General features: G+C 69.0%; 1 protein-coding gene across 2 annotated transcripts; it reads left to right on the top strand.

Moving 5' to 3' along the window:
* The first annotated feature begins 1,802 nt into the window (after positions 1-1,802).
* On the top strand, positions 1,803-21,474 carry LOC123349920 (proline-rich protein 12-like). 2 transcript variants are annotated; one of them, XM_044988209.1, is made up of 15 exons: positions 1,803-1,961; positions 5,977-6,089; positions 6,859-7,020; positions 7,663-8,300; positions 8,397-11,036; positions 11,776-12,292; positions 13,614-13,924; positions 14,873-14,989; positions 15,303-15,436; positions 15,559-15,959; positions 18,595-18,720; positions 19,130-19,227; positions 19,508-19,636; positions 19,717-19,812; positions 20,375-21,474. In XM_044988209.1, exons 1-15 carry the CDS (start codon positions 1,876-1,878, stop codon positions 20,513-20,515), a joined length of 5,709 nt encoding a protein of 1,902 aa, XP_044844144.1. In that variant the 5' UTR covers positions 1,803-1,875; the 3' UTR covers positions 20,516-21,474. The 2 variants fall into 2 exon arrangements, with proteins under 2 accessions (XP_044844144.1, XP_044844143.1); XM_044988208.1 differs by having other exon boundaries at positions 7,663-11,036.
* The last annotated feature ends 1,446 nt before the right edge of the window (positions 21,475-22,920 follow it).

Here is a 22,920-nt window from a genome sequence, read left to right on the forward strand (position 1 = left end):
CTGGTGCACGCCCAGCTATCCCGTGCACGTGGAAACCCAGCGTGCATCACGGGCCCCCTCGTGCTGTGGCTTGCAGGGTGGCCTGATGCCTGGGTGAGGGGCTCTGAGGCCCTGGTGGCCCCGGTTTGGGGGAGGGAAGGTTGCAGGCCACGGATTGGCCTCTTGCTCTGCCTATCATTACTCAGCAGCAGCGGGTCCCGCCCCTCCATTGGAGCGGATTGGTGGGAAGGAGACAGACAGGCAACTCAGCGCAGCCAATGAAGCCTCGAGTAGGATCATGGCGGGAAGGGCTCTAATCCAGCTCCTCCTCCCTGGAACTACAGCTCCCAGCATGCAGTGCTTCCACTTCATTCCAAGCAGCCGGCTTCCTTCCTTCCTCCCGGTGCATGATGGGACTCGTAGTCCCTCCTTTCTCCCCCTCCCGCTTGAGGCTGCCATAGCCCCTGTGTTGTTTGTAGGCCAAGGCAGACCATGGGGCCTGGCCTACAGCAGGGGCCAGCCTGGGACCCTGTTTATAAGAGTGGGGGGAGGGGTCGAGGCATGACCAGCCCCCGGATGCCTGGGTCCTGCCCCACATTTTCTGGGCCCCACCCTCAGGCCTCCAATACAACCCCCACCCCGGCCAGCCCCAGTCCTTGGGCAAGTAGGTGCCAATGAGTTGTGCCCCCCCCCCCGTCCCTGCCAGTGGTGGGGGCCGGTTACCCACAGGGCCTGTGGGGAGGGCGTGGGGTGGCAGAGACAGGGGGGTGTCCCCCCAGCAGCCCCCCCCAGCGCTGCTGGCTGTGTGTCTGAGATTGCACACCGGTGTGTGCGTTGGGCAGGGTTCACTCTGCACACACCTGTGCTGGGGGGTTGTGCAAGACCGACACAAGTGAGGGGTTTGCAAGTTGCACAGACACATGGGGAGGGTGCGCACACGTGTGTGTGATATCGGGGGTGGGTGTAGCACAGGTGCCGTGTATGTAGCTGTCATCCTGATCCTCCATCCCCTTCTCCCCCCCCTCCTCCTCTCTGCCCCACTCCCTCCTTCCCCACCCCCCCTTTTCTGTCTCTGCCCCACTCCCTCCCCCTGTCTCTGCCCCACTCCTCCTTCCCCCTCCATCCTCTCTGCCCCACTCCCTCCTTCCCCACCCCCCCTTTTCTGTCTCTGCCCCACTCCCTCCTTCCCTTCTCCATCCCTCCCCCTGTCTCTGCCATACTCCCTCCTTCCCCATCCCCCCTCCCTCCTCCTCTCTGCCCCACTCCCTCCATCCCCCTCCTCCTCTCTGCCCCACTCCCTCCTTCCCCACCCCCCCTTTTCTGTCTCTGCCCCACTCCCTCCATCCCTCCATCCTCTCTGTCCCACTCCTCCCTCCTCCTCTCTGCCCCACTCCCTCCTCTCTGCCCTTCTCCATCCCTCCGTCCTCTCTCTGCCCCACTCCTCCCTCCCCCCGTCTCTGCCCCGCTCCCTCCATCCCTCCCTCCTCCCCGCCCCCCGCTCCGTCCCTCCCCGACCCCCCCCCCCGCTCCGTCTCTCTCCCTCCTCCCCCGTCTCTGTCTCATTCCCCCCCTTCTCCTCCCCCCAGCACGGGATTGTGGGAGGAAGCGGGGCGGACAGAGACACCCAGCGAACATGGCTGCACCATGATCCGCCTCGCCAGCGGCCGCCGCCTCCCGCAGCCCCAGCGCCAGCGCCGCCCGCGCGGGGCCTGAGCCAGCCAGGCGGGCGGGCCCCGGCCGGGGGCAGCGGCGGGCGCAGCGGCGGGGACCCCCCCGGCAGCCCCCCCGCCCCGCCGAGCCCCCCCCCGCCCCCGCCCCTGCTGGGGACGCGCCGGCCGAGGCGCGGCACCTGGGGGCCCCCCGGGGCGCGCGCCCCGCGCCCCCCCCCCCGGCCCCATGGACAGGAACTACCCCAGCGCCGGCTTCGGGGACCCGCTGGGCGCCGGCCCGGGATGGAGCTACGAGCGCTCGGCCAAGGCCAGGTGAGCGGGATCGGCCCCCCCGGGTACGCCCTGGGGACGGGGGGGGCTCCCCCACCCTGTGCATGGGGACGGGGGTGCAGGGCCTGCAGCCCCCCCCCGAAATCCGTGCACGGGGGTGGCGGGACGAGGGTCCCCCCCCCACCTGTGTGCAAGGCCAAGCCAGGCTCAGCTTCGGGGATGGGGGCCCCGGCCCATCTGGGGATCCTGGGGCCTTCCAGCTGGGGGGGGGAGCAGGCCCATTAGGGATCCCCCCGCCCCCCAATAGGCCTCTTAGAGAGCAGGGTGGGGGGCTGGGACAAGCGGGCCCCATCGTGCCCTGGGCAGCACCAACCAACACCGGGGGGGGGGGGCTGGGAGCTGTGTGGGGATGAAGCCCTTGGGGGAGGGGCTCCAGGCACCTCCCCTTAGAGAGCAAGTGCAGACCCCCCAGGTCAGGCGACATGGAACCCAGGAGTCCTGGCGCTCAGCCCTCCCCTCCCCCACAGCTCCAACCCACTAGAACCCCCTCCCATTCTACAGCCAGGGAGAGAACCCAGGAGTCCTGGCTCCCTGCTCCCCCCCCCCCCACTCCAACCACTAGACCCCACTCTCCTCCCAGAGCTGGTCACAGAACCCAGGAGTCCTGGCTCCCAGCTCCCCCCCACTCCAACCACTAGACCCCACTCCCCTCCCAGAGCTGGTCACAGAACCCAGGAGTGCGGGCTCCCAGGCCCACTCCCCGGCGATGTCATGGTACCTTCTGAGAGACCGTTCTCTGAATGTCTAGAGCGGGGGGGGGGGGGAGGGATGGGAGCCAGGACTCCTGGGTTCCATCCCTGGCTCTGGGAGGGGAGTGGGGTCTAGTGGCTAGAGCAGGGGGGCTGGGAGCCAGGACTCCTGGGTTCTCTCCCCAGCTTTGCTGCAAGCTCTGACCTTCCCTGGCTCTCAGTCGCCCTCCTGCGGAGTTGTGCTGGGACTACACCGGTGGGGGGTGGGGGGGTGGGGGAGGTCCATGGGGAAAGGGAGGAGTGTAGGGAGGCTGTTGGGGGAGGGGGTTTCGTTCCCTCTGGCTCAGCTCTGACCCCCTTCGGCCGGCCCCACTGGTCCCAGGTGTGCGATGAGTTTGTGGGGTTCCGGGCTGCTCCCCTGACAGAATGGGGGCCAGGGGGGGATTCCCCCTGGGCAGGGGGCGGCAGTGAGTGTGTGACCTCCCACCCCACTCCCACACTGCTGGGGAGGTCCTGGCTGCAGGGAAGGGGGGTGGGACGCAGTCCCTGCCCCCTAGGCATTGGCTGTTCCCCACAGCCCCAGAGGCCTCTGCATTCTGGCCCCCCCACCCCACCCCCAAGGCACCAATCTCTGTGTGACACCCCCCTGCCCCCCAGCAGAGTCCCCGTGAGTGAGAGCTGCTGGTTCCAGGAGCTGGAAGGTGGGGGAGGGGAGCAGGGGACACTGGGACTGGGGTCTAGTGGTTAGAGCGGGGGGGGCTCGGACTCATCTGGGAGTGGGGCCTAGTGGGGTTGGGGGCTGGGCATTGGGGTTCAAAGACTGGGCTCTTGTGGGCTGTGTTTCGGGGGGGGCTGTGTGGGGTGGCGCCCGCCTGGCCTGCTCCTCACCCGCTGCGGTGCATTTCCTCTGCCGGCGGCTGCACTGCTGCCTGGGTGCATGGTGGGGCTCCGCTGCATGTGTCCTGGAGGCAGGTGCACCTGCGGGGTGGGGGCGGGGGAGGTGCAGGCATCTGTCTACAAGCGGAAGCCCCCCCCCCGACATGGACAATGCATCTGCACACAGCGCAGAGATGCTCCAGGGTGCAGCCTGCAGGGCGATGCAGGCACCACACGCCCAGCCGCCTGCGGCCTGGCGTGTGCCTGGTAGACGCAGTTGCCTCTGGATGGTGAAGGGAGGTTTTGGTGCTGCTTGCGCCCTTCTGCTGATTGCTGCACCTGCGTGGCACATGCCTTCCCTTGCTGGTGCGGGCCCCTGCACTGCCCAGGCGTTTGCTGCATGGCGCATGCATCCTGCTGGGGGTGGTTGCATGTGCATAATGCGTGCCGTTGCATCTCTCTGCAAGCCGTTGCTCCCCAGCATGGTGCATACCTTTGCCACACAGTGCACGCACCTGCTTGGTGAATGCATTTGCAAGGGCGCAGGCAGCTCTCGGCAGGCTTTTGTACCTCTGAGGCCTGTGCATTTACAGTAGTGCATGCATTTCTCTGCAAGGAGGTCCCTGGGCGCAGCCCATGCATTCCCTCCATGGGGTGTGTATCCTTCCAAAGGGAGATTTGCCTGTATAGAACATTCCTTTGCATGTCTCTGCTGGCAGTTGTATGCATATGGTGCATGCATTTTCCATGCTAGCTGCAGCTCTCTTGCACCTGCACAGTGCTTCTATTTGCTGTGATGCCTGCAGCTCTCTGCAGCAGGTTGCATCCCTGTGTTGCATGCAATTGTGCATGCATCTCTCTGCAGCAGGCGGCATCCCATGTGTTGCATGCAATTGTGCATGCATCTCTCCGCAGCAGGTTGCATCCCTGTGTTGCATGCAATTGTGCACGCATCTCTCTGCAGCAGGGTGCACCCCCATGCTGCACGCAATTGTGCATGCATCTCTGCATCCGGGCGCATCCCCATGCTGCATGCATTTGCTGTGCTGCCTGCATTTCTCTCTCAAAGAAGGGGCTCCTTAGTGCAGCCCCTGCATTAACTGCCTACTGCATCCGCCCCTTGTACAGTGGATTGCAGCTGCATAGTGCGTGGATTGCCGCAGTGCATGCATCGCTCAGCGGGCCTGGGCCTGGGCAAATCCCATGCATTCGCGTCGCAGTGCATACCTCATTCTCCAGACGGCTGCATGCGCCTGGGGTGTTCATTTGCCTCTCTGGAGAGGTTGCAGCTTTGCCCTGGCTCACACCTGCATCTGTCCGCAGCCAGTTGCATCGAGGGCCTGCAGGACCCTGCAGCCTGGGCCGGGCCTTTGCTGCATGGCGCATGGATCCTTCGGCTCCCAGTTGCGCCTGCCCAGCATCGCATGCCCCGCCGTGGCCCATGGCCACCAGAAGGAGCAGAGCATCCCAGGGGTTCAGTGCTGGGCGCAGGCACCGGGGTGGGGGGTGGGGGCGGCTGAGAGCTAGGACTCCTGGGTCCTCTTGTAACAGGGAGAGGGGGTGTACTTGCCGGGCAGAGCTTAGGGTCTGATCGGGGTACGGTTCCCAGCTGGGAAGTTCCCTCTGCTTAGTAGGTGGTTGGAAAAATCTAAATCTGTCTTCACACCTCTCGGGGATGGAGGGGAGCCCAGGGGGCTGCGGGTCAGGAGTGAGGGGCACCAGCAGAGCTGGGGGGAGCCCAGGGCTGGGCTAGCAGGGGCTGCGGGTCAGGAGTGAGGGGCACCAGCAGAGCTGGGGGGAGCCCAGGGCTGGGCTAGCAGGGGCTGTGGGTCGGGAGTGAGGGGCACCGGCAGGGATGGCGGGGCAGGGATGGGATGGGGGGGGCTGTGCATCTCCGTTTTGGTGCCAGGCTCCTTCCTGTGCCGCCAGCGAAGCTGGGAAGTGCGAGGGGCGGGGGGGGGGGGGGATCAGACAACTGGAGCCAGAGCCAGGGACTACGTTTCCCAGAATGCCCTGCTGTCACCACACTCCTGTACCAGATGCTGGGAGGGGGATGGGGGGAAACCTTCCCGCTTCTCCAAGCCATGGGGCTGGGGAGGGGGGATCCATGGGGCGGGCTCTGCTTTTCCAGGGTGTGCCTGTGGGAGACACAACTGGGGGGGGGGGGGGGACATGGTGCGGGGGGGATCCATGGTGAAAGCTCCTCCCCCACCGCAGAGGGATCACTGATGGAACTGGTGCCCCCCAGAGGGGACAGGCCCTGGACGCCATTCCCTGCCCCCCTGAGCCAGCCAGTCCCCGCCCTGGGGGCCAGATGGGAGCCGGTGCCCCCTAGAGGGGACAGGCCCCGCGTCCCACTCCTCGGGAGCTGGGGGCAGGGTTGGGGGGGGCATGACTGTCACTGATGCTGTCTCCCCCCCCCCCCCCCCCAGCCTGGTGTACGGTGGGTCCCGGACGTCCCATCCCGACACAGACATTCTGCACCGCCAGGCCTATGCCGCCCCTCACCCCCTGCAGGGCTATGCCACGAACCACCACCCCGCAGGTACGTCTCCGTCTTCTCCCGCTCGTGCGTCCGTCCGTCCTCCTGGCCGCGTGCCCCTCCCCGTGTCTGTCCGTCCGTCCGTCCTCCTGGCCGCGTGCCCCTCCCCGTGTCTGTCCGTCCGTCCGTCCTCCTGGCCGCGTGCCCCTCCCCGTGTCTGTCCGTCCGTCCGTCCTCCTGGCCGCGTGCCCCTCCCCGTGTCTGTCCATCCGTCCTCCTGGCCGCGTGCCCCTCCCCGTGTCTGTCCGTCCGTCCTCCTGGCCGCGTGCCCCTCCCCGTGTCTGTCCATCCGTCCGTCCTCCTGCTGTGTGCCCCTCCCCGTGTCTGTCCGTCCGTCCGTCCTCCTGCTGTGTGCCCATGCCACTGTGTGTCTGTCCATCATCCTGGCTGTGTGCCCGTGCCGCTGTGCGTCTGCTCCTCCCCCCACCTGTCTCTCTGCAGCCCCTCGTCCGTCTGTCCCTGGCTGTCTGTGTGTCCACCTGCCCCTCCCCCCCTGCCTGCTCTGCCCTCCATTATCCATGGGTCTGGTGCCCTCTGCCTGTCTCCCCCCTCCCCTGCCCTCGCTCATCTCCCCTCTCTGCCTGTCCCCCTCAGTTAGTCTGTCCTGCCAGCGCTCCCACAATGCCCTGCCCCCGTCTGCCTGTCCCGTCTCGGCCCCCGTCTGTCCGTCCGCCCGCCCTGCCCCCGTCTGCCTGTCCCGTCTCCCCGTCTCTGCTGCCGCCCGCCCTGCCCCCGTCTGTCTGTGCCCCCCTCACTGTCTCTCCCCCCCCAGGTCTCTCGGGGCTCTTCGAGACGGGACTCCATCATGCCAGCAGCGCCACCCCCGATGCCTCCGTCATGAACCTCATCTCGGCGCTGGAGTCGCGGGCCCCCCAGCCCGGCCCCTCGGCCTCCTCGCTGCTCTCCCAGTTCCGCACCCCCTCCTGGCAGACAGGTACGTGGGGGTGGGGAGAGCCCCCCAGGGGGCAGGGCCTGTACAGGGACACGCCCAGCTGGGGCGGGGCAAGCCCGGCTCCTAGGCCTTAGCCCCGCCCCCAGCCAGGCCTGGGCTCGCCCCCCTTAGCCCCCCCCCCCAGCCAGGCCTGGGCTCGCCCCCCTTAGCCCCGCCCCCCAGCCAGGCCTGGGCTCGCCCCCCTTAGCCCCGCCCCCCAGCCAGGCCTGGGCTCGCCCCCCTTAGCCCCGCCCCCCCCCCCCGGCCGGGGCTCCCCCCCTAGCCCCGCCCCCCCAGCCAGGCCCGGGCTCCCCCCTTAGCCCCGCCCCCCCAGCCGGGCCCCGGGCTCCCCCCTTAGCCCCGCCCCCCCAGCCGGGCCCGGGGCTCCCCCCCTTAGCCCCCCCCCCCCCGCCGGGCCCGGGCTCCCCCCCCCTGAGCCCCACCTCCCCAGCCGGGCCCTGGCTGCCCCCCCCTTAGCCCCACCCCCTGTTCAATCCCCTCCCCAGCCAGGCTTGGACTGGCTTGAAGCCCCACCCCCAGCCCCACTGTAGGACCCAGATCTCCCCACGGGGGCCTGTCCCGGGCGGGGGCTGTGGCCGCTCCTGTCTCTGTCCCCTCCCCCCGGTTCCCCCCCCCCCCCCCCAGCCATGCACACTCCGGCCCCGGCTGAGCTCTTCATCTCGGGCGCCATCCCCGGCTCGGGCACCTTCCCGTCGTCCTCGGCGCTGTCGGCCTACCAGCACCCGGCCTCCTTCAGCGGGCGCAGCTTCCCGGTCACCTCCTCGCTCAGCCTGCAGGACGCGGCCTTCAGCCCCAGCTCCAACGGGCTCCTGTCCCCGCACGACCCGCTGCTGCACATCAAATCCTCCCAGGCCAGCGTCCCCTCCTCCCTCAGCTTCGACCGGCTGGGCAGCGCCGTGCTGGGCACCGGGCTGCCCTCCCAGAGCTCGGCCTACCGCAGCGCCCAGGAGTCGGCCTCCCGCCACCTGCCCTCCCAGTTCAACCTGCTCTCGTCCTCCCTGGGGCCCCCCTCGGACCAGTCCTCGCAGCTGTACAACACCTCGGTCTTCTCCAGCTCGCCCGCCGCCTCCATGGAGCGGGCCATCCCCCGGCAGGACAGCGTCATCAAGCACTACCAGCGCCCCTCCAGCGCCCAGCCGCAGCTGCCCGCGGCCCACTCCCTGCAGCACTACCTGAGCTGCGGGGCCAGCTACCAGCAGATGTCCCACCGCGCCGGCCTCTCCTGCAGCCCGCTGGGCGAGCCCTCGCCCGCCGGCTCCGAGGGCTCCCAGAAGCCGCCGCAGGCCCCCCGCCAGGAGCCCGGGCAGAGCTACCGGCCCATCATCCAGTCGCCCGGCTACTCGGGCGCGGCCGCCGGCGGCTCCTCCAAATCCAAGAGCTACTCGGCCTCCCGCCAGACTCCCCGCTCCACCGCCACCCCCAAGTGCCAAAGCAGCTTCTCCGTCTCCGTCGCCAAGCCCAGCTCGGTCATCGCCAGCCAGTCCCAGGCCTACTCGCCCGGCCAGCCCCAGAGCCTCCTGTCCATGAGCCAGCCCCAGAGCTACGCCGTCAGCCAGCCCCAGAGCCTCTCCTCCGTCAGCCAGGCCTCCCAGTTCAGCGGCAGCCAGGCGCAGGACCTGACCAGCGTCAGCAAGGCCCAGAGCTACGGCCCGGGGCAGGCGCAGCCGGGCGGGCCGGGCGGGCAGGCCGGGCAGGGGCTGCAGCCCTGCGTGAGTCAGAGCCAGGCCTTCTCTCCGGAGCAGCTGCAGGGGCTGTCGACGGTGGGTTACAGCGTCCAGGCCGAGCCCCACGTCTCGGTGAGCCAGACGCCCAGCTACGGGCCGGCCCACTCCCAGGGCATGCCCACCGCCAGCCCCTCGCTGAGCTACAGCACCGGTCACTCGCCCGCCATGCCCAGCCACCCGCAGCCCATCGGCTACGCCCACGGGCAGAGCCTCCCCGACTCCAGCCCCTCGCAGATCGGCCGGCCCCTGCAGTCGCCCACGGCCGCCCGGCCCCAGAGCGTGAACTCGCCCGGGCAGTCCCAGAAGTACCTGACGTCGGTGCTGTCGCCTTCCTTCATGCAGCCGGCGCACGGGCAGAGCTACCCAGGCGTGGAGCGGGCGGCCTCCTACGGCAAGGCCAAGGCCGAGTCGGACCTGCTGGCGGCCGAGCGGGCGGAGGACGAGGATTTCCTCATCCAGCACCTGCTGCAGTCCCAGACGCCGCCCCCCCGGGGGCCGGCCGAGGGGCTGGTGCAGTGCGAGGAGCGGGGGGCCAAGGGGCTGGCGTACGGGGGGCTCAGCAAGTCGGAGGAGCGCTACCACCTGCAGAGCGTCATCCGCACCAACTCCAACCTGGACAGCCAGGGCCTGGAGCTGTCGCTGCAGGGCCTGAAGGAGAAGAAGAAAGGGGAGCGGCCCCACGCCCGCTCCACCCCAGAGGCGCTCGCCACCTCCGTGGTGCATTACACCCACCAGGGCGGCTCCCTGGACAGCTACGCCCAGGACATGAAGAAGTCGGTGGAGCAGCTGCAGGCCGGGGCCAAGGACCTGGGCCAGGCCCACTCCTACCTGCAGAAGACCCCCGAGCACGGCCCCCAGCCCCACCGCATGGTGGGCGAGCCCCCGCCCATGGAGCTGCTGCCCGGCCAGCAGGGGGCGCCGCTGCTGCTGGCCTCGTCCCCCGACCTGCCCCAGCTCTCCCTGCCCCCCCAGCAGCAGCAGCAGCAGCAGCAGTCCCAGCTGCTGCAGTCGGTGCTGACGCACACCCAGAGCCAGCTGCATCCCCGGGCCAAGGTGCACCTGCTGGAGCCGCAGCGCCTGCACCCGCCCGAGCCCCCCTCGCCCCAGCTCCAGCTGCAGGCTCTGGAAGCTCACCTGCACCAAGCCCACGTCCGCTCGCAGGGCCTGGACCCCCAGCCGTCGCCCCAGCTCCAGGGCCAGCTGCAGGCCGAGAACATGGAGGTGCTGGGCCAGTCCCAGGAGATCCAGGACTTCCTGGAGCCCGACCTGAGCCTGGAGTCCCACCTGGGCCAGGGCGGGGCCGGCCTGGAGCCCGACTCCTCCCAGCAGGTGCCCCAGGCCCAGCTGGAGGCCAAGGACCAGTTTGAGAGCCCCAGCCCGCAGGGCTCCAAGCAGCGCTTTGTGCCCCTCACCTCCATCTGCTTCCCCGACTCGCTGCTGCAGGACGAGGACCGCAGCTTCTTCCCCGGCATGGAGGACATGTTCGGGCCGGGGGCCTGCGGCCCCGACGACTTCCCCAAGCCGGGCTGCGGGGAGGACGAGCCGCCCAGCCTGGAGCGGGCCGAGGGCCTGAAGGGGGGGGCCGGCGGCTACGACATGCTGCCGGCCGGCCAGGGCTACCAGGGCTACTGCCCCGGCGAGGGTGGGGACGGCTCCCACCTGGCCATGGAGCCGGTCAAGCACGAGCTGCCCTCCACCGTCAACGCCGAGCCGCTGGGGCTGATCCAGGCGGGCCACGGCGGGCCGGAGGGGGCGGCCAAGCCGGGCCTGACCTCGCCCATCTTCTGCTCCTCCAAGCCCAAGAAGCTGCTGAAGACGACCTCCTTCCACCTGCTCAAGAAGCGGGAGCCCCCCTTCCAGCCCCCCAAGAAGGCCTACGCCCAGGAGTACGAGTTCCAGGACGACGAGGACAAGGCCGACGTGCCGGCCGACATCCGCCTCAACAGCCGGCGCCTGCCCGACCTGCTGCCCGACCTCATCTCCAGCTGCCGGGCGCGGCCCAGCCTCAGCCCCATGGGCGACATCGACTTCTGCCCCCACCACAGCGCCGCCGACGGCCCCAAGAAGCGGGGCCGCAAGCCCACCAAGCCCAAGCGGGACGGGCCCCCCCGGCCCCGCGGCCGGCCCCGCATCCGGCCCCTGGCCGAGCCCCACGGCGTCCTGCCCCCCGACGGCGCCAAGAAGCCCCGGGGCAGGGGGCGGGGGCGGGGCAAGAAGGGGGGCGAGGAGGGGGGCGAAGGAGGGGCCGGCGCCGAGCCCCTCAAGCCGCTCAAGGTAACGGGGAGGGAGGGGCCCTGGCTGGGGAGGGAGGGGCTGGGGGTGGAGCCCTGGCTCTAGAGGGAGGGTCTCTGAAGGGGTGGGGCCCTGGCTGGGTGGGAGGGGTTTGGGGTGGGGGCGGGGCCCTGGCTGGGGAGGGAGGGGTTTGGGATGGGGGCGGGGCCCTGGCTCGGGAGGGAGGGGTTTGGGTTGGGGGCGGGGCTCTGGCTGGGGAGGGAGGGGTTTGGGATGGGGCGGGGCCCTGGCTGGGGAGGGAGGGACTCTGGGGGTGGGGTCCTGGCTGGGGAGGGAGGGACTCTGGGGGCGGGGTCCTGGCTGGGGAGGGAGGGACGAGAGGGGCGGGGCTCTGGCTGGGGAGGGAGGGGTTGGGGATGGGGGCGGGGTCCTGGCTGGGGAGGGAGGGGTTTGGGATGGGGGCGGGGCCCTGGCTGGGGAGGGAGGGGTTTGGGATGGGGGCGGGGCCCTGGCTGGGGAGGGAGGGGTTTGGGATGGGGGCGGGGTCCTGGCTGGGGAGGGAGGGGTTTGGGTTGGGGAGGGAGGGGCTGGGGTGGGGCTGGTCTGTGGTCCCAGCCGGGCTGATCTATTGAGGGATGTGGGGGGGGCTCCTGGGGGTCGAGGTCTCCCGGGCGTTGGGGCCTGGGGGCGGCCCAGGGCTCTCGGGGGGCAGGGAGCCTGGAGAAGGGGGCCCCTGGCTGGGCCGTCTCCCCAGCGCCCCTGAGCCCCGCTCTCCCCCCAGATCAAGCTGGCGGCGCCCAAGGGCGGCGAGGGGGCCCCGGCAGAGCCGCCCCCCCCCGGGCCGGTGCCCCCCGAGCCGGGGCTGGACAGCAGCCAGACGCGGGAGAAGATCAAGGCGAAGATCCGGGAGGTGGAGGAGAAGCAGCCGGAGATGAAGTCGGGTTTCATGGCTTCCTTCCTGGACTTCCTCAAGTCGGGCAAGCGGCAGCAGCTGCCCACGGCCGCCGCCAGCCCCCCCAAGACCCCGCGGCCCCCCGCGGCCCAGCCCCCCTTCGGCCTGGCGCCCCCCCTGCTGCCGGGGGCGCTGGACGGGGCCGAGGGCGACGGGCTGGTCATGAGCTGCACCAGCCCCTGCAAGCGGCTGGACGAGGAGCTGAAACGCAACCTGGAGACGCTGCCCTCGTTCTCCTCCGACGAGGAGGACTCGGTGGGCAAGAACCAGGACCTGCAGAAGAGCATCTCGTCCGCCATCTCCGCCCTGGACGACCCGGCCGAGCGCAAGGAGGGCGACGGGGCCGGTGGGTGCCGCGTCCCCCCGGGGGTCCCCCGCCTCCCCCCGGCCCGCGTCCCCCCGGGGTCCTCCTGCCTCCCCCCGGCCCGCGTCCCCCCGGGGTCCCCTGCCTCCCCCCGGGGGTCCCCTGCCTCCCCCCGGCCTGCGTCCCCCCAGGGAGTCCCCCTGCCTCACGTCCCCCCGCGTCCCCCCGGGGTCCCCCTGCATCGCGGGACCCTGCGTCCCCCCGGGGTCCCCCTGCCTTGCGGGACCCTGCATCCCCCCGGCCCGCGTCCCCCCCGGGGTCCCCCTGCATCCCCCCCGCCCGCGTCCCCCCGGGGTCCCCCTGCCTCACGGGACCCTGCGTCCCCCTGCATCCCCCCGGCCCGCGTCCCCCTGGGGTCCTCCTGCATCCCCCCGGCCCGCATCCCCCCGGGGTCCCCCTGCCTCGCGGGACCCTGCGTCCCCCCGGCGTACCCCTGCATCCCCCCGGCCCGCGTCCCCCCAGGGTCCCCCTGCCTCACGGGACCCTGCGTCCCCCCGGGGTTCTCCTGCCTCGCGGGACCCTGCGTCCCCCCGGGATCCCCGTGCATCCCCCCGGCCCACATCCCCCTGGGTGTCCCCCTGCCTCGCGGGACCCTGCCTCCCCCCGGCCCGCGTCCCCCCGGAGGGTCACCCACCTCGTATCCCCTGCATCCCCCCCCACATGTCCTTCCTGCCCTGCATCCCCCTGTGGGATTTCCCTGCCCCGCATCCCCCCCTGCCCCATATCCCCCTGCGTCCTCCCCTGCCCCATACGCCCCCCATTCCCCCGGGATGATCCCCTACCCTACGTCCCTCCGGTGGGTTCTCCTGCTTCACATCCCCCCTGCCCTGCATCCCCCCACTCCACATCCCCGTGTCCTCCTGGGGTGTCCCAGCACCCCACGCCTCCTGCCCCATGGCCCTGGGCATCTCCCCACCCCCCGTCCTCTGGGGTGTCCCAGCATCCCCCTGCCCTGCGTCCCCCACATCCCCGCCTCCCTCTGCCCCAGGTCCCCTCCACTCTGCTATGGGGTGCCCCCAATTCCCCTATTATGGGGTCCCCAGTCCCCTGCTGCCCGGGTCGCCCCCCACCCCAGCTCTCTAGACCCCGCCCCACTCACTTTGGTCCCCCAGGGGATGGCCCTCCCCCCACGGTGCTTCCCCCCGAGACCCCCAGGGCACACCCCTGAATCCCCCAGAGGGCACCCTCTGCCCCCCCCCACCGTCAGCTACATGCCCCCCGGGCCGGGGCCCCACAGCATGCTGGGTAAGAGGGTCAATCCCCCCCCACACCTGCACTAACCCTACTCCCGCGCCACCCACAGACGCCCCCATGGTGGAGGAGAAGCTGCCCAGCCCGGCCCCCTCTGAGGCCTCCCAGCTGGAGCCCCCCCCGGCCGCCTCCCCAGCCTCGCCCCCCGAGCCCCCCCCGCCGCCCCCCGAGGGGCCCCCGGCCCAGGCCTCCCCCGAGCTGGAGGAGCCGGAGGACGCGCGGCCCCTGCACCTGGCCAAGAAGCAGGAGACGGCGGCCGTGTGCGGCGAGACGGACGAGGAGGAGGCAGAGAGCGGGGGGGAGGGGATCTTCCGGGAACGCGACGAGTTCGTCATCCGCGTGGAGGACATCCAGGCCCTCAAGGTGGGGGGCTGCGGGTCGCGGTGAGGGGCGCTGGGGGGGCTGCGGGTCGGGAGTGAGGGGCACCAGCAGGGCTGGGGCGGGCAGGGCTGGGCTAGCAGGGGGCTGCGGGTCGGGAGTGAGGGGCACCGGCGGGGCTGGGCTGGGCTAGCAGGGGGCTGCGGGTCAGAGGGTGGGGCACTGGCAGGGCTGGGGGGGGCAGGGGCTGCGGGTCGGGAGTGAGGGGCACCAGCAGGGCTGGGGGGGGGCAGAGCTGGGCTAGTAGGGGGCTGTGGGTCGGGAGTGAGGGGCACCGGCAGAGCTGGGGAGGGTCGGGGCTGCGGGTTGGGAGTGAGGGGCACCGGCAGAGTGGAGGGGGGGCAGGGCTGGGCTAGCAGGGGGCTGCGGGTCGGGAGTGAGGGGCACCAGCAGGGCTGGGGGGGCACAGCTCGGCACGCCGGGGGCTGCGGGTCGGGAGTGAGGGGCACCGGTAGAGTGGAGGGGGGGCAGGGCTGGGCTAGCAGGGGGCTGCGGGTCGGGAGTGAGGGGCACCAGCAGGGCTGGGGGGGCAGAGCTGGGCTAGTAGTGGGCTCAGGGTCGGGAGTGAGGGGCACCGGCAGAGCTGGGGAGGGTCGGGGCTGCGGGTTGGGAGTGAGGGGCACTGGCAGAGTGGAGGGGGGGCAGGGCTGGGCTAGCAGGGGGCTGCGGGTCGGGAGTGAGGGGCACCGGTAGAGTGGAGGGGGGGCAGGGCTGGGCTAGCAGGGGGCTGCGGGTCGGGAGTGAGGGGCACCAGCAGGGCTGGGGGGGCAGAGCTGGGCTAGTAGGGGGCTGCGGGTCGGGAGTGAGGGGCACCGGCGGAGCTGGGGAGGGTCGGGGCTGCGGGTCAGGAGTGAGGGGCACCGGCAGAGTGGAGGGGGGCAGGGCTGGGCTAGCAGGGGGCTGTGACCCCCCCTCCTCCCCCCATGTCTCTAGCTGGCGTTGCAGACGGGCCGGGAGCCGCCCCCCATCTGGCGGGTGCAGAAAGCCCTGCTGCAGAAATTCACCCCCGAGATCAAGGACGGGCAGCGGCAGTTCTGTGCCACCAGCAACGTGAGTGTCCCCCCCTCCCCCCCGGAGCGTGGGGGTGACCCTGCCCCACCCCATCGATAGACCCCTGGTGCCCCACCACAAGCCAGCCTGAGGCTTTTCCTGCGTCTCCCCCGGGGGATGCTAGTTGGGGGGAAGATCTGGGGGGGGCCGTGCCCCGGGAGGATGGGGTGCCTGGGGGCCACGGTCCCGGCGGGGGCACTAGGGAGGGAAGTTTCCGTCTCTGTTCCCGGCTCCCCTTTCAGTCGGGGGAGTCGGAGACACCCCAGAAGCAGCCTCCCCCCTCCCCTGATCTCTGCTCCCCCTCCCCCCCCAGTACCTGGGCTATTTCGGGGACGCCAAGAACCGCTACCAGCGTCTCTACGTGAAGTTCCTGGAGAACATCAACAAGAAGGATTACGTGCGCGTCTGCTCCAAGAAGCCCTGGCACCGGCCGCTGCAGGCCGTGAGGTGAGGGGGGGGTGCAGAGAGGGAGGGGGGTGCACCCCGACCCCCCCCCCCCGGCGTGTTTCCTGCCCGCTCCGGTGCCAGGCTCCCTAATGGGCCCCCCGCCCCCTTCCCGCCCCCTGCAGGAGGCAAAACCAGCCCAAGACTTCAGGCCCCAAGGTCCCAGCCCCACCCAAGGCTGAGAAGCAGCCGGAGGCGTCGGAGCGGGCGGAGATGCCGGAGAAGGGCCCCAAGCCGGAGAAGGTGGAGCGGGCCCCCAAGCTGGACAAGCCCCCCAAGGCGGAGCGGGCCGAGAAGCCGTCCCGGGCGGACAAGCCGGCCAAGGCTGACAAGGCCCCCAAAGCGGAGAAGACGGAGCCCCCGGCGCCCGCCCCCCCTAAGGCTGCTCCGGCCGGCGCCCCCAAGCCCAAGCCCAAACCCGCCAAGGTGAAGGCGGAGCCGCCCCCGAAGAAGAGGAAAAAATGGCTGAAGGAGGCTGCATCCTCCTCGGACTCGGAGTCCAGCCCGGACCAGCAGAGCGAGGAGGGTGAGCCGCGGGGGGGAGGGCGTGCGGGGGGAGGGAAGGGCGGGGAGTCACGGCGCCGGGGCCCGGCTCCGGCCGGTCGGCTCAAGCCGCGGTGCCAGCCTTCCACGGGGCCGGGGCAGGGCTGGCCCCACGGCTCCTCCGCCCAGCTCCAATCCTACCCCGTCCTGTTCCCCATGTTACTGGGGTCACCCCCATTCCCTCCCCCTGGGTACAGGACACCCCATCCGGCCCAACTGCAGGAGAGGCCTGGGTAAACCCCCGAGAACCCGGGAAAACGCCCCCAGGGCGAAAGAGCAGAGTGAAAGAGGAGGTGAGAGAGGAAAAGGCGCCTGTAAAAAGTCAGATCCCAGTGAGCAGAGGTGCCTAAGCTCTGGCAATTCAAGTGCAAGAGGATCCTTGGGCCAAAAGAGAATTTAAAAAGCAACCGGTGGCTACTCCCTGGGGTGTGTCACCAATCGCTTCGCTCAGCCTCTGGCCCAGGCGGCTGGAGGGGAGCTCATGTGATGCCGATTTTTAGAAAAGGTTCTGGGCGCGATCCTGGCAATTCCAGGCCGGTGAGTCCAGCTTCAGTACCGGGCAAACTGGTTCCCGAACAGCATGATCAGGCACAGAGACAAACATGATGGGTTGGCTTTTGGAAAGGAAAATCGCGCCTCACCGATCTATTAGAATTCTTCCGGGGGGTCGAGCCGTGTGGCCAAGGGGGAGCCAGCGTCCTTAGACTTTCCAAAAGCCTGTGACAGGGTCCCTCACCCAAGGCTCTTAAGCGAACTAAGCTGTCGTGGGATAAGGGGGAAGGTCCCTCGCGGGTCAGAAACTGGGGAAAGACAGGAAACAAGGCGGGGAATAAAGGGTCAGTTTTCAGACTGGAGAGAGGTGAATAGCAGGGTCCCCTGGGGGTCTGCGCTGGGCCCAGCGCGGCTCAACATGGGCATAAGTGAGCTGGGAAAAGGGGGAATCAGGGAGGCGGCCGAGTTTGCAGATGACACAAAACGATGCAGGATAAATCAGTCCGAAGCAGCCGGTGAAGAGTTACAAAGGGACCTCACCGAGCTGCAGGTGAAATTCGGGGTCCATCGAAACGAGAATCCCCACTCTGCATACGCGAGGCTGGGGCCCGAATGAGCTGGTCCCACTCAGGCGAGAGCTCTGGGAGTCGTTGCGGGTCGTTCTCGGCAAGCGTCCGCTCAGTGGGCAGCGGCCGTCAGAAAAGCGAACCGCGTGTTTGGAAAGGGATAGAGAATACGCGACTCAGTATCCTGATGCTGCTGTATAAATCCGTGGCACGCCCACACCCCCAATACTGCATCCCGTTCTGGTCGCCCCGTCTCAAAAAAGACCTACTCGGATTGCAAAGGGGGCGGAGAACGGCGACAAAAACGCTTAGGGGCGAGAACAGCTTCCATATGAGGAGGAAAAGCCGGGGCCGGTTCAGCTTGGAAAAGGGACGAGTAAGGGGGGTATGAATGAGATCTATAAACTCCTGACTAGGGACGTGTTATTTACCCCCTTCTCATAACACAAAAAACAAGGGGTCACCCGATGAAATTACCAGGCAGCGGGTTGAAAACAAAGCTAAGGAAATATTTCTTCCCCCAACAAACCGTTAACCTGTGGAACTCCTTGCCAGGGGATGTTGTCAGGCCAAAAGGGTTCAGAAAAGAACGAGATCAGGGCCTGGAGGGTGGGTCCGTCAGTGGTTATTAGCCAAGATGGGTGAGGACACTGCCTCTGGCCACGGGTGTCATGGGACTGGCTGCCTGGGCCGGTGGGTCAGTGGTTATTAGCCAGGATGGGTGGGAACATTGCCCCTGGCCACGGGTGTCACGGGACTGGCTGCCTGGGCAAGTGGCTGGCTCGGTGCTCTGTTCTGTTTGCTGCCCCCCAGCTGGATTTGAGAATTGGTGGCTTCTGGTTTGGGCTATCTAATGAGGGCCCACAGACAGACAGGTTAGGGCGACCCGTTGGCTCTGGTCCATGGGCCTCCCCTGTGCTCCCACACACTTTCCCTTTCATGTCCGTGCACTTTACAGGATGGGAGGGAGCTGGGGCAACCCCTGGAATTTGCCACTTTGGGCAATTCCCGGACCCATCTGGCCACCCGTGGGTGGTGCCCTCGTCCCCACCAATGGGGTGAGCTGGAGCAGGTGGTATGCAAATGAGCCTCACTGCAGGTTGGGGGGGGTGCTCCCCTGCTTTACCACTAGAGGGAACCAAAGTGCCTCTTAGCACAAGGTGCCAGGCCCTGGAGCTTGCGGGGGGGGGGGGGGGCCCTCAGGGGCTGAATGTGGGGTGGCAACCGATGGGGGGGGTCTGACTCTGGGGGTGGGGGGCCCTGGGGGAACTACAGGCTCTCGGGGGCACGGGATCTTGGCCCTGGGGGTGTCTGACTGGGGGGGTTGGTCCCTGGGGGTGTCTGACTGGGGGGGTGGAATCTTGGCCCTGGGGGGGGTCTGACTCGGTGGGGGGGGATCTTGACCCTAGGGGGGTCTGACTTGGGGGGCGGGGTCCCTGGGCTAGGAGCTGGTGTGCTGGGGGGATGCCGGTGGGGGGAAGGTCTGTGTGGTGTGGAGGTATGGGGGGGGCTGGCCATGGGGCGTGGCCAAGCCCCCCCCTCACATCTGTGCCCCCCCAGAGCGGGTGCCGATGGGCCGGGTGTTGAACACGCGGGCGATGAAGGAGATGTACCGGAGCTACGTGGAGATGCTGGTCAGCACGGCCCTCGACCCCGACATGATCCAAGCCCTGGAGGACACCAACGGTGGGTGCCCCCCCCTGCTTCCCCCCCCATGGCTGGGGGCCTGCACCTCTCCCCCCCCCACGGCTGGGGGCCCCCCCCCGCTTCCCCCCACGGCTGGGGCCCTGCACCTCTCCCCCCCACAGCTGGGGGCCCCCCCGCTTCCCCCCCGGCTGGGGGCCTGCACCTCTCCCCCCCCCGGCGGGGGGTGGGCCCCCCGCTGCCCCCCGCCTGCACCTCTCCCCCCAGCCAGGGAAGCAGGGAATCTGCCCTGCCCCCCGCCGCACACACTGCGGGAGGGGTCCCCCATTGGGGGGGTTACTGAGGGCTCCATTGGAGATGGTGAGGGGGGATGAGCCCAGGGTGGCCACATGGCCGATCCTGGGGGTGAGGGGGCAGGATGGCCAGTGACCTTTGCCCTCTGCCCCCCCAGACGAGCTGTACCTGCCCCCCATGCGCAAAATCGACGGGATCCTGAACGACCACAAGAAGAAAGTCCTGAAACGGGTGTCGCTGCACCCGGCGCTGCAGGTAGGGGGCGCGGGGGGGCTGGGGGTGGGGACTGGGGGCCCTGGGGCTGGGTGAGGAACTCGGGGGGGGGGGCCCTGAGGCTGGGGGGGGCTGGGGGGCCCTGGGGCTGGGTGAGGAACTCGGGGGGGGCCCTGGGGCTGGGGGGGGGCTGGGGGGCCCTGGGGCTGAGTGGGGGGAGACGCTGGGGGGCCCTGGGGCTGGATTCTTTGCACCTGTGGGGCGGGGGGGCCCTGTAACCGAGGCGCCCCCCCACCCTGCTGTGCCCCCCGTGCCCCCCCAGGAGGCGCTGCAGACCTTCCCCCAGCTGCAGGCGGAGCCGGGCGAGGCGCTGGTGAGGCTGCGACCCACGGGGCAGCCCTACAACCGCAAGACCCTCAACAAGCTGAAGAAGAGCGTGTCCAAGCCCCAGGTGGGTGCGGGGGGGCAGGGGGGGGCGGCGGGGGGAGGGGCGGGAGCCCCTGACTGACCGCCCCCCTTTCGCCCCCTCAGGAGTTCAAGGTCGACGTGGAAAAGTCGTTTTTCTTCACCCTGTACCATTCCCTCCATCACTACAAATACCACACGTTCCTGCGCTGCAAGGACGAGGTGAGGCCCCCGCCTGCCCCACAGCCTGCCCCACAGCCCCCCAGCGTCTCCCCCCACTCAGCCCCCACCTGCCCCCCGTACCATTCCCTCCATCACTACAAATACCACACGTTCCTGCGCTGCAAGGACGAGGTGAGGCCCCCGCCTGCCCCACAGCCTGCCCCACAGCCCCCCTGCCTGCCCCCCGACCCCCCCCAGCCCCCACCTGCCCCCCGTACCATTCCCTCCATCACTACAAATACCACACGTTCCTGCGCTGCAAGGACGAGGTGAGACCCCCCTGATACCCCAGCCCCCCCGCCTGCCCCCTGACCCCCCATCCCCCCACCTGCCCCCCGTACCATTCCCTCCATCACTACAAATACCACACGTTCCTGCGCTGCAAGGACGAGGTGAGACCCCCCTGATACCCCAGCCCCCCAGTATCCCAGCCGTGCCCCCCAGCTCCCACAATTCCTGCCCTCCCCCCCAGCTCTACCAGTGCCCCTCACTCCCGACCCGCAGCCCCGCCGGTGCCCCTCCCTCGCTGCCGCCCGCAGCCCTGACGCGCGTCTCCCCGCAGACGTCGGCCATCGAGGGGCAGGACGCGGACCTGGGGCAGGAGGAGGTCGTCCAGCAGTGCATGCGGAACCAGCCCTGGCTGGAAAAGCTCTTCGACTCCTTCAGCGACCTCCTGACACAAGCCCAGACCAAGTGCGCGTGACACCCCCCCCCCACGGCACAGGCCCCGGGCCGGGCTGGGGAGGGCTCTGGACCGAGGATGGGGGGGGGGTGTTGGGGGTCCGCTCCCCACCCCCTATCTGCGGTGGTGATCTCCAGCACAGACCCCCCACACACACCCTGGGGTGGCCCTGGCCCTGAGCGGGGGGCGGGGGGGGCGGCTCTGGGGTCGGTGGACCTGCCCCCCCCGGTTCCCCCTCCCGTACAGAGAAATTTTATTTATATATATATGTATAAATGTCTATTTAGCAGCTTCCTTTCTCTGTATGGGGGTGGGGGGAGCCCCCCCACGGCCGGGGAAGCTGTGAGAGAGGGGGGGGGCTGATGGCTTAGGTAGCCAGGACTCCTGGGTTCAATCCTCAGCTCTGGGAGGGGAACAGAATCGGGGTGGGGGGGAGCCCGGACTCCTGGGTTCCATGCTCAGCACACCCACCTTGTCCCCTCGGTCCCCCGCTCCTGCCCCCCTCCCCCCGCAGCAGGGTAACGATGGGGGGCTATGAAGTATTATTGCTCCCCCCGCCCCCCCATGGCATGGCCAGGCCACCCCCCCCCCCCCCGTGTGGTGGTTTGGTTCCCCACTCAGAGCTATTTATTGCCAAGCCCAGGGGAGGGGAGCCAGCCCCCCCCCCCCCGAGCATAGCCCCCATCTGTGTCTGGGGGGGTCTCACGGGGGGGGCAGCCAATGAGTCTGTGCGCTTCCCTGTCCCCCCCCCACGACTATTTAATCCTTCTCTTAGGCCGTGTTGGGGGGGCCGGGGGTTGTTATTTTTGTCGTTGTGTGTTTTTTTGTTTTGTTTTTTTATCAGCGGATTTTCTTGTACATAATGTATAGGGTCAAAGTCTATGTATCATATTGTATTTGGCTAACGGACCCCCCCGCGGAGCCCCCCCGCCCCCCCTGAGCTGTGAAATTCTTCGGCTTGGATCAACTTCGCCGGCGGCCGGGGGGGGGGGGGGGGTCTGAGATTTGGGGCATCATTATTCTAATTATATAGACAATTTGGGGAGGGGTTGGGCCCCAATTCCCCCCCCCCCAGGCCAATCTGAATTTTTTAACCCTGGATACAAAATCCAGCCTAGATTAGTGAGATTTGGTCAGGGCCCCCCCCCCCTCCATTTTCCAGCCTCTCTCCTCCTTTGTGGTATAGATCTGGGAGGGGGGGATGGGCTGCCCGTGACCCCCCCCATGGCCTCCTCCCCACTTTTTTGGGGGGGGGACTCAAGGTACTTTGTGGGGGGGGTTGCCATAGCCTGGGAGCTGCATTGGAGCCCTGCCCCTCGGGGGGGGGCTGTACCCCTCCCCCAAAGGGAGTCCCCCCCCAACAAATCCTGCCACAGCTGGATTTTTAAAAATTCGTTCTCTGACCCCTTTCTGCCTGGGGGGAGAGAGGGGGGGCTCCTCTCCTCACACCCTATTTGGGGGCACCCCCCCTTTGGGCTCAATTGTTGCTGGCGCTGGGATATTCTGTGCCACCCCCAAAGCTCTGCCCCAAACCAGCTCCCTTCTCCCCCGGCGGGGAGGGATTCCAGCACCCCCGGTGGGAGGGGGGATTTGGGGTGATTCCCCTCCACATCCAGCGCCCCGGTGTCTGTGGTGCCCTGGGGAGGGGGCTGTGGCCATTGACGGGGGGGGGCCCAGGAGGGGGCGCAGCCAGGACCCCCCCAATACCAGACCCCATGCTAAAGCACTAACCTGTTTGTGGGGGGGACTCCAGAGCTGGCCAGACTCCAGGTACCCCGAAGCGTGGGGAGCTGGGAGCCCCCCCCACCCCGGAGCTAACCCTTTGGTCTAAGGCCCCCCAATCCCGCCGCCCCCCCCTTTTTTACGCTGTGTACTCTGTGTCCGTGGGTTTTGCGGCCGGGAATGTGGTCTGTATGGATGTTCCGATATATTTTTATTGTTTAGTCGCGTCTCCGTCTGGTTTTCTCGCCCCCCTCCCCGATCCCGCGTGCACCCCCCCGTCCTGCTGCCTTATTGGGGCGGGGGGGGGATGATTCCCAGCACCCAGCCAAACTCCGCTCTGGAAGGAGCCCCCCCTCCCTGCACCCCACAATCGGCGGGCGGGCGGGGGAGAAGTCGGGGGGATTTTGGAGACGTTGCAGCCAGGTTCCCCTCTGCCAAAGAGAGTCCCCCAACTTTCCCCACAGCGGGGGGGCACCCCAAAAATCACTGGGCAGCCAGCTTCCATCGGCAAAGAGCACCCCCAACCCCCCCTCCCCAGCATTACTGGGGGGCACGGACAGATGCACCCTGAAATGGGTATGTTCCAGCCTCCCCCCCACACACACACACCCCATGCTGGATGGGAGCTAGCACCCCTGCCCCCCCAGGCCTATGTCCCTTCACCCAGTTCCCTGGCCTGGGGCCAGATGGGAGCTGGCGCCCCC

Source organism: Mauremys mutica, chromosome 15, assembly GCF_020497125.1.
Source record: "Mauremys mutica isolate MM-2020 ecotype Southern chromosome 15, ASM2049712v1, whole genome shotgun sequence".
NCBI classification, from domain to species: Eukaryota; Metazoa; Chordata; order Testudines; family Geoemydidae; genus Mauremys; species Mauremys mutica.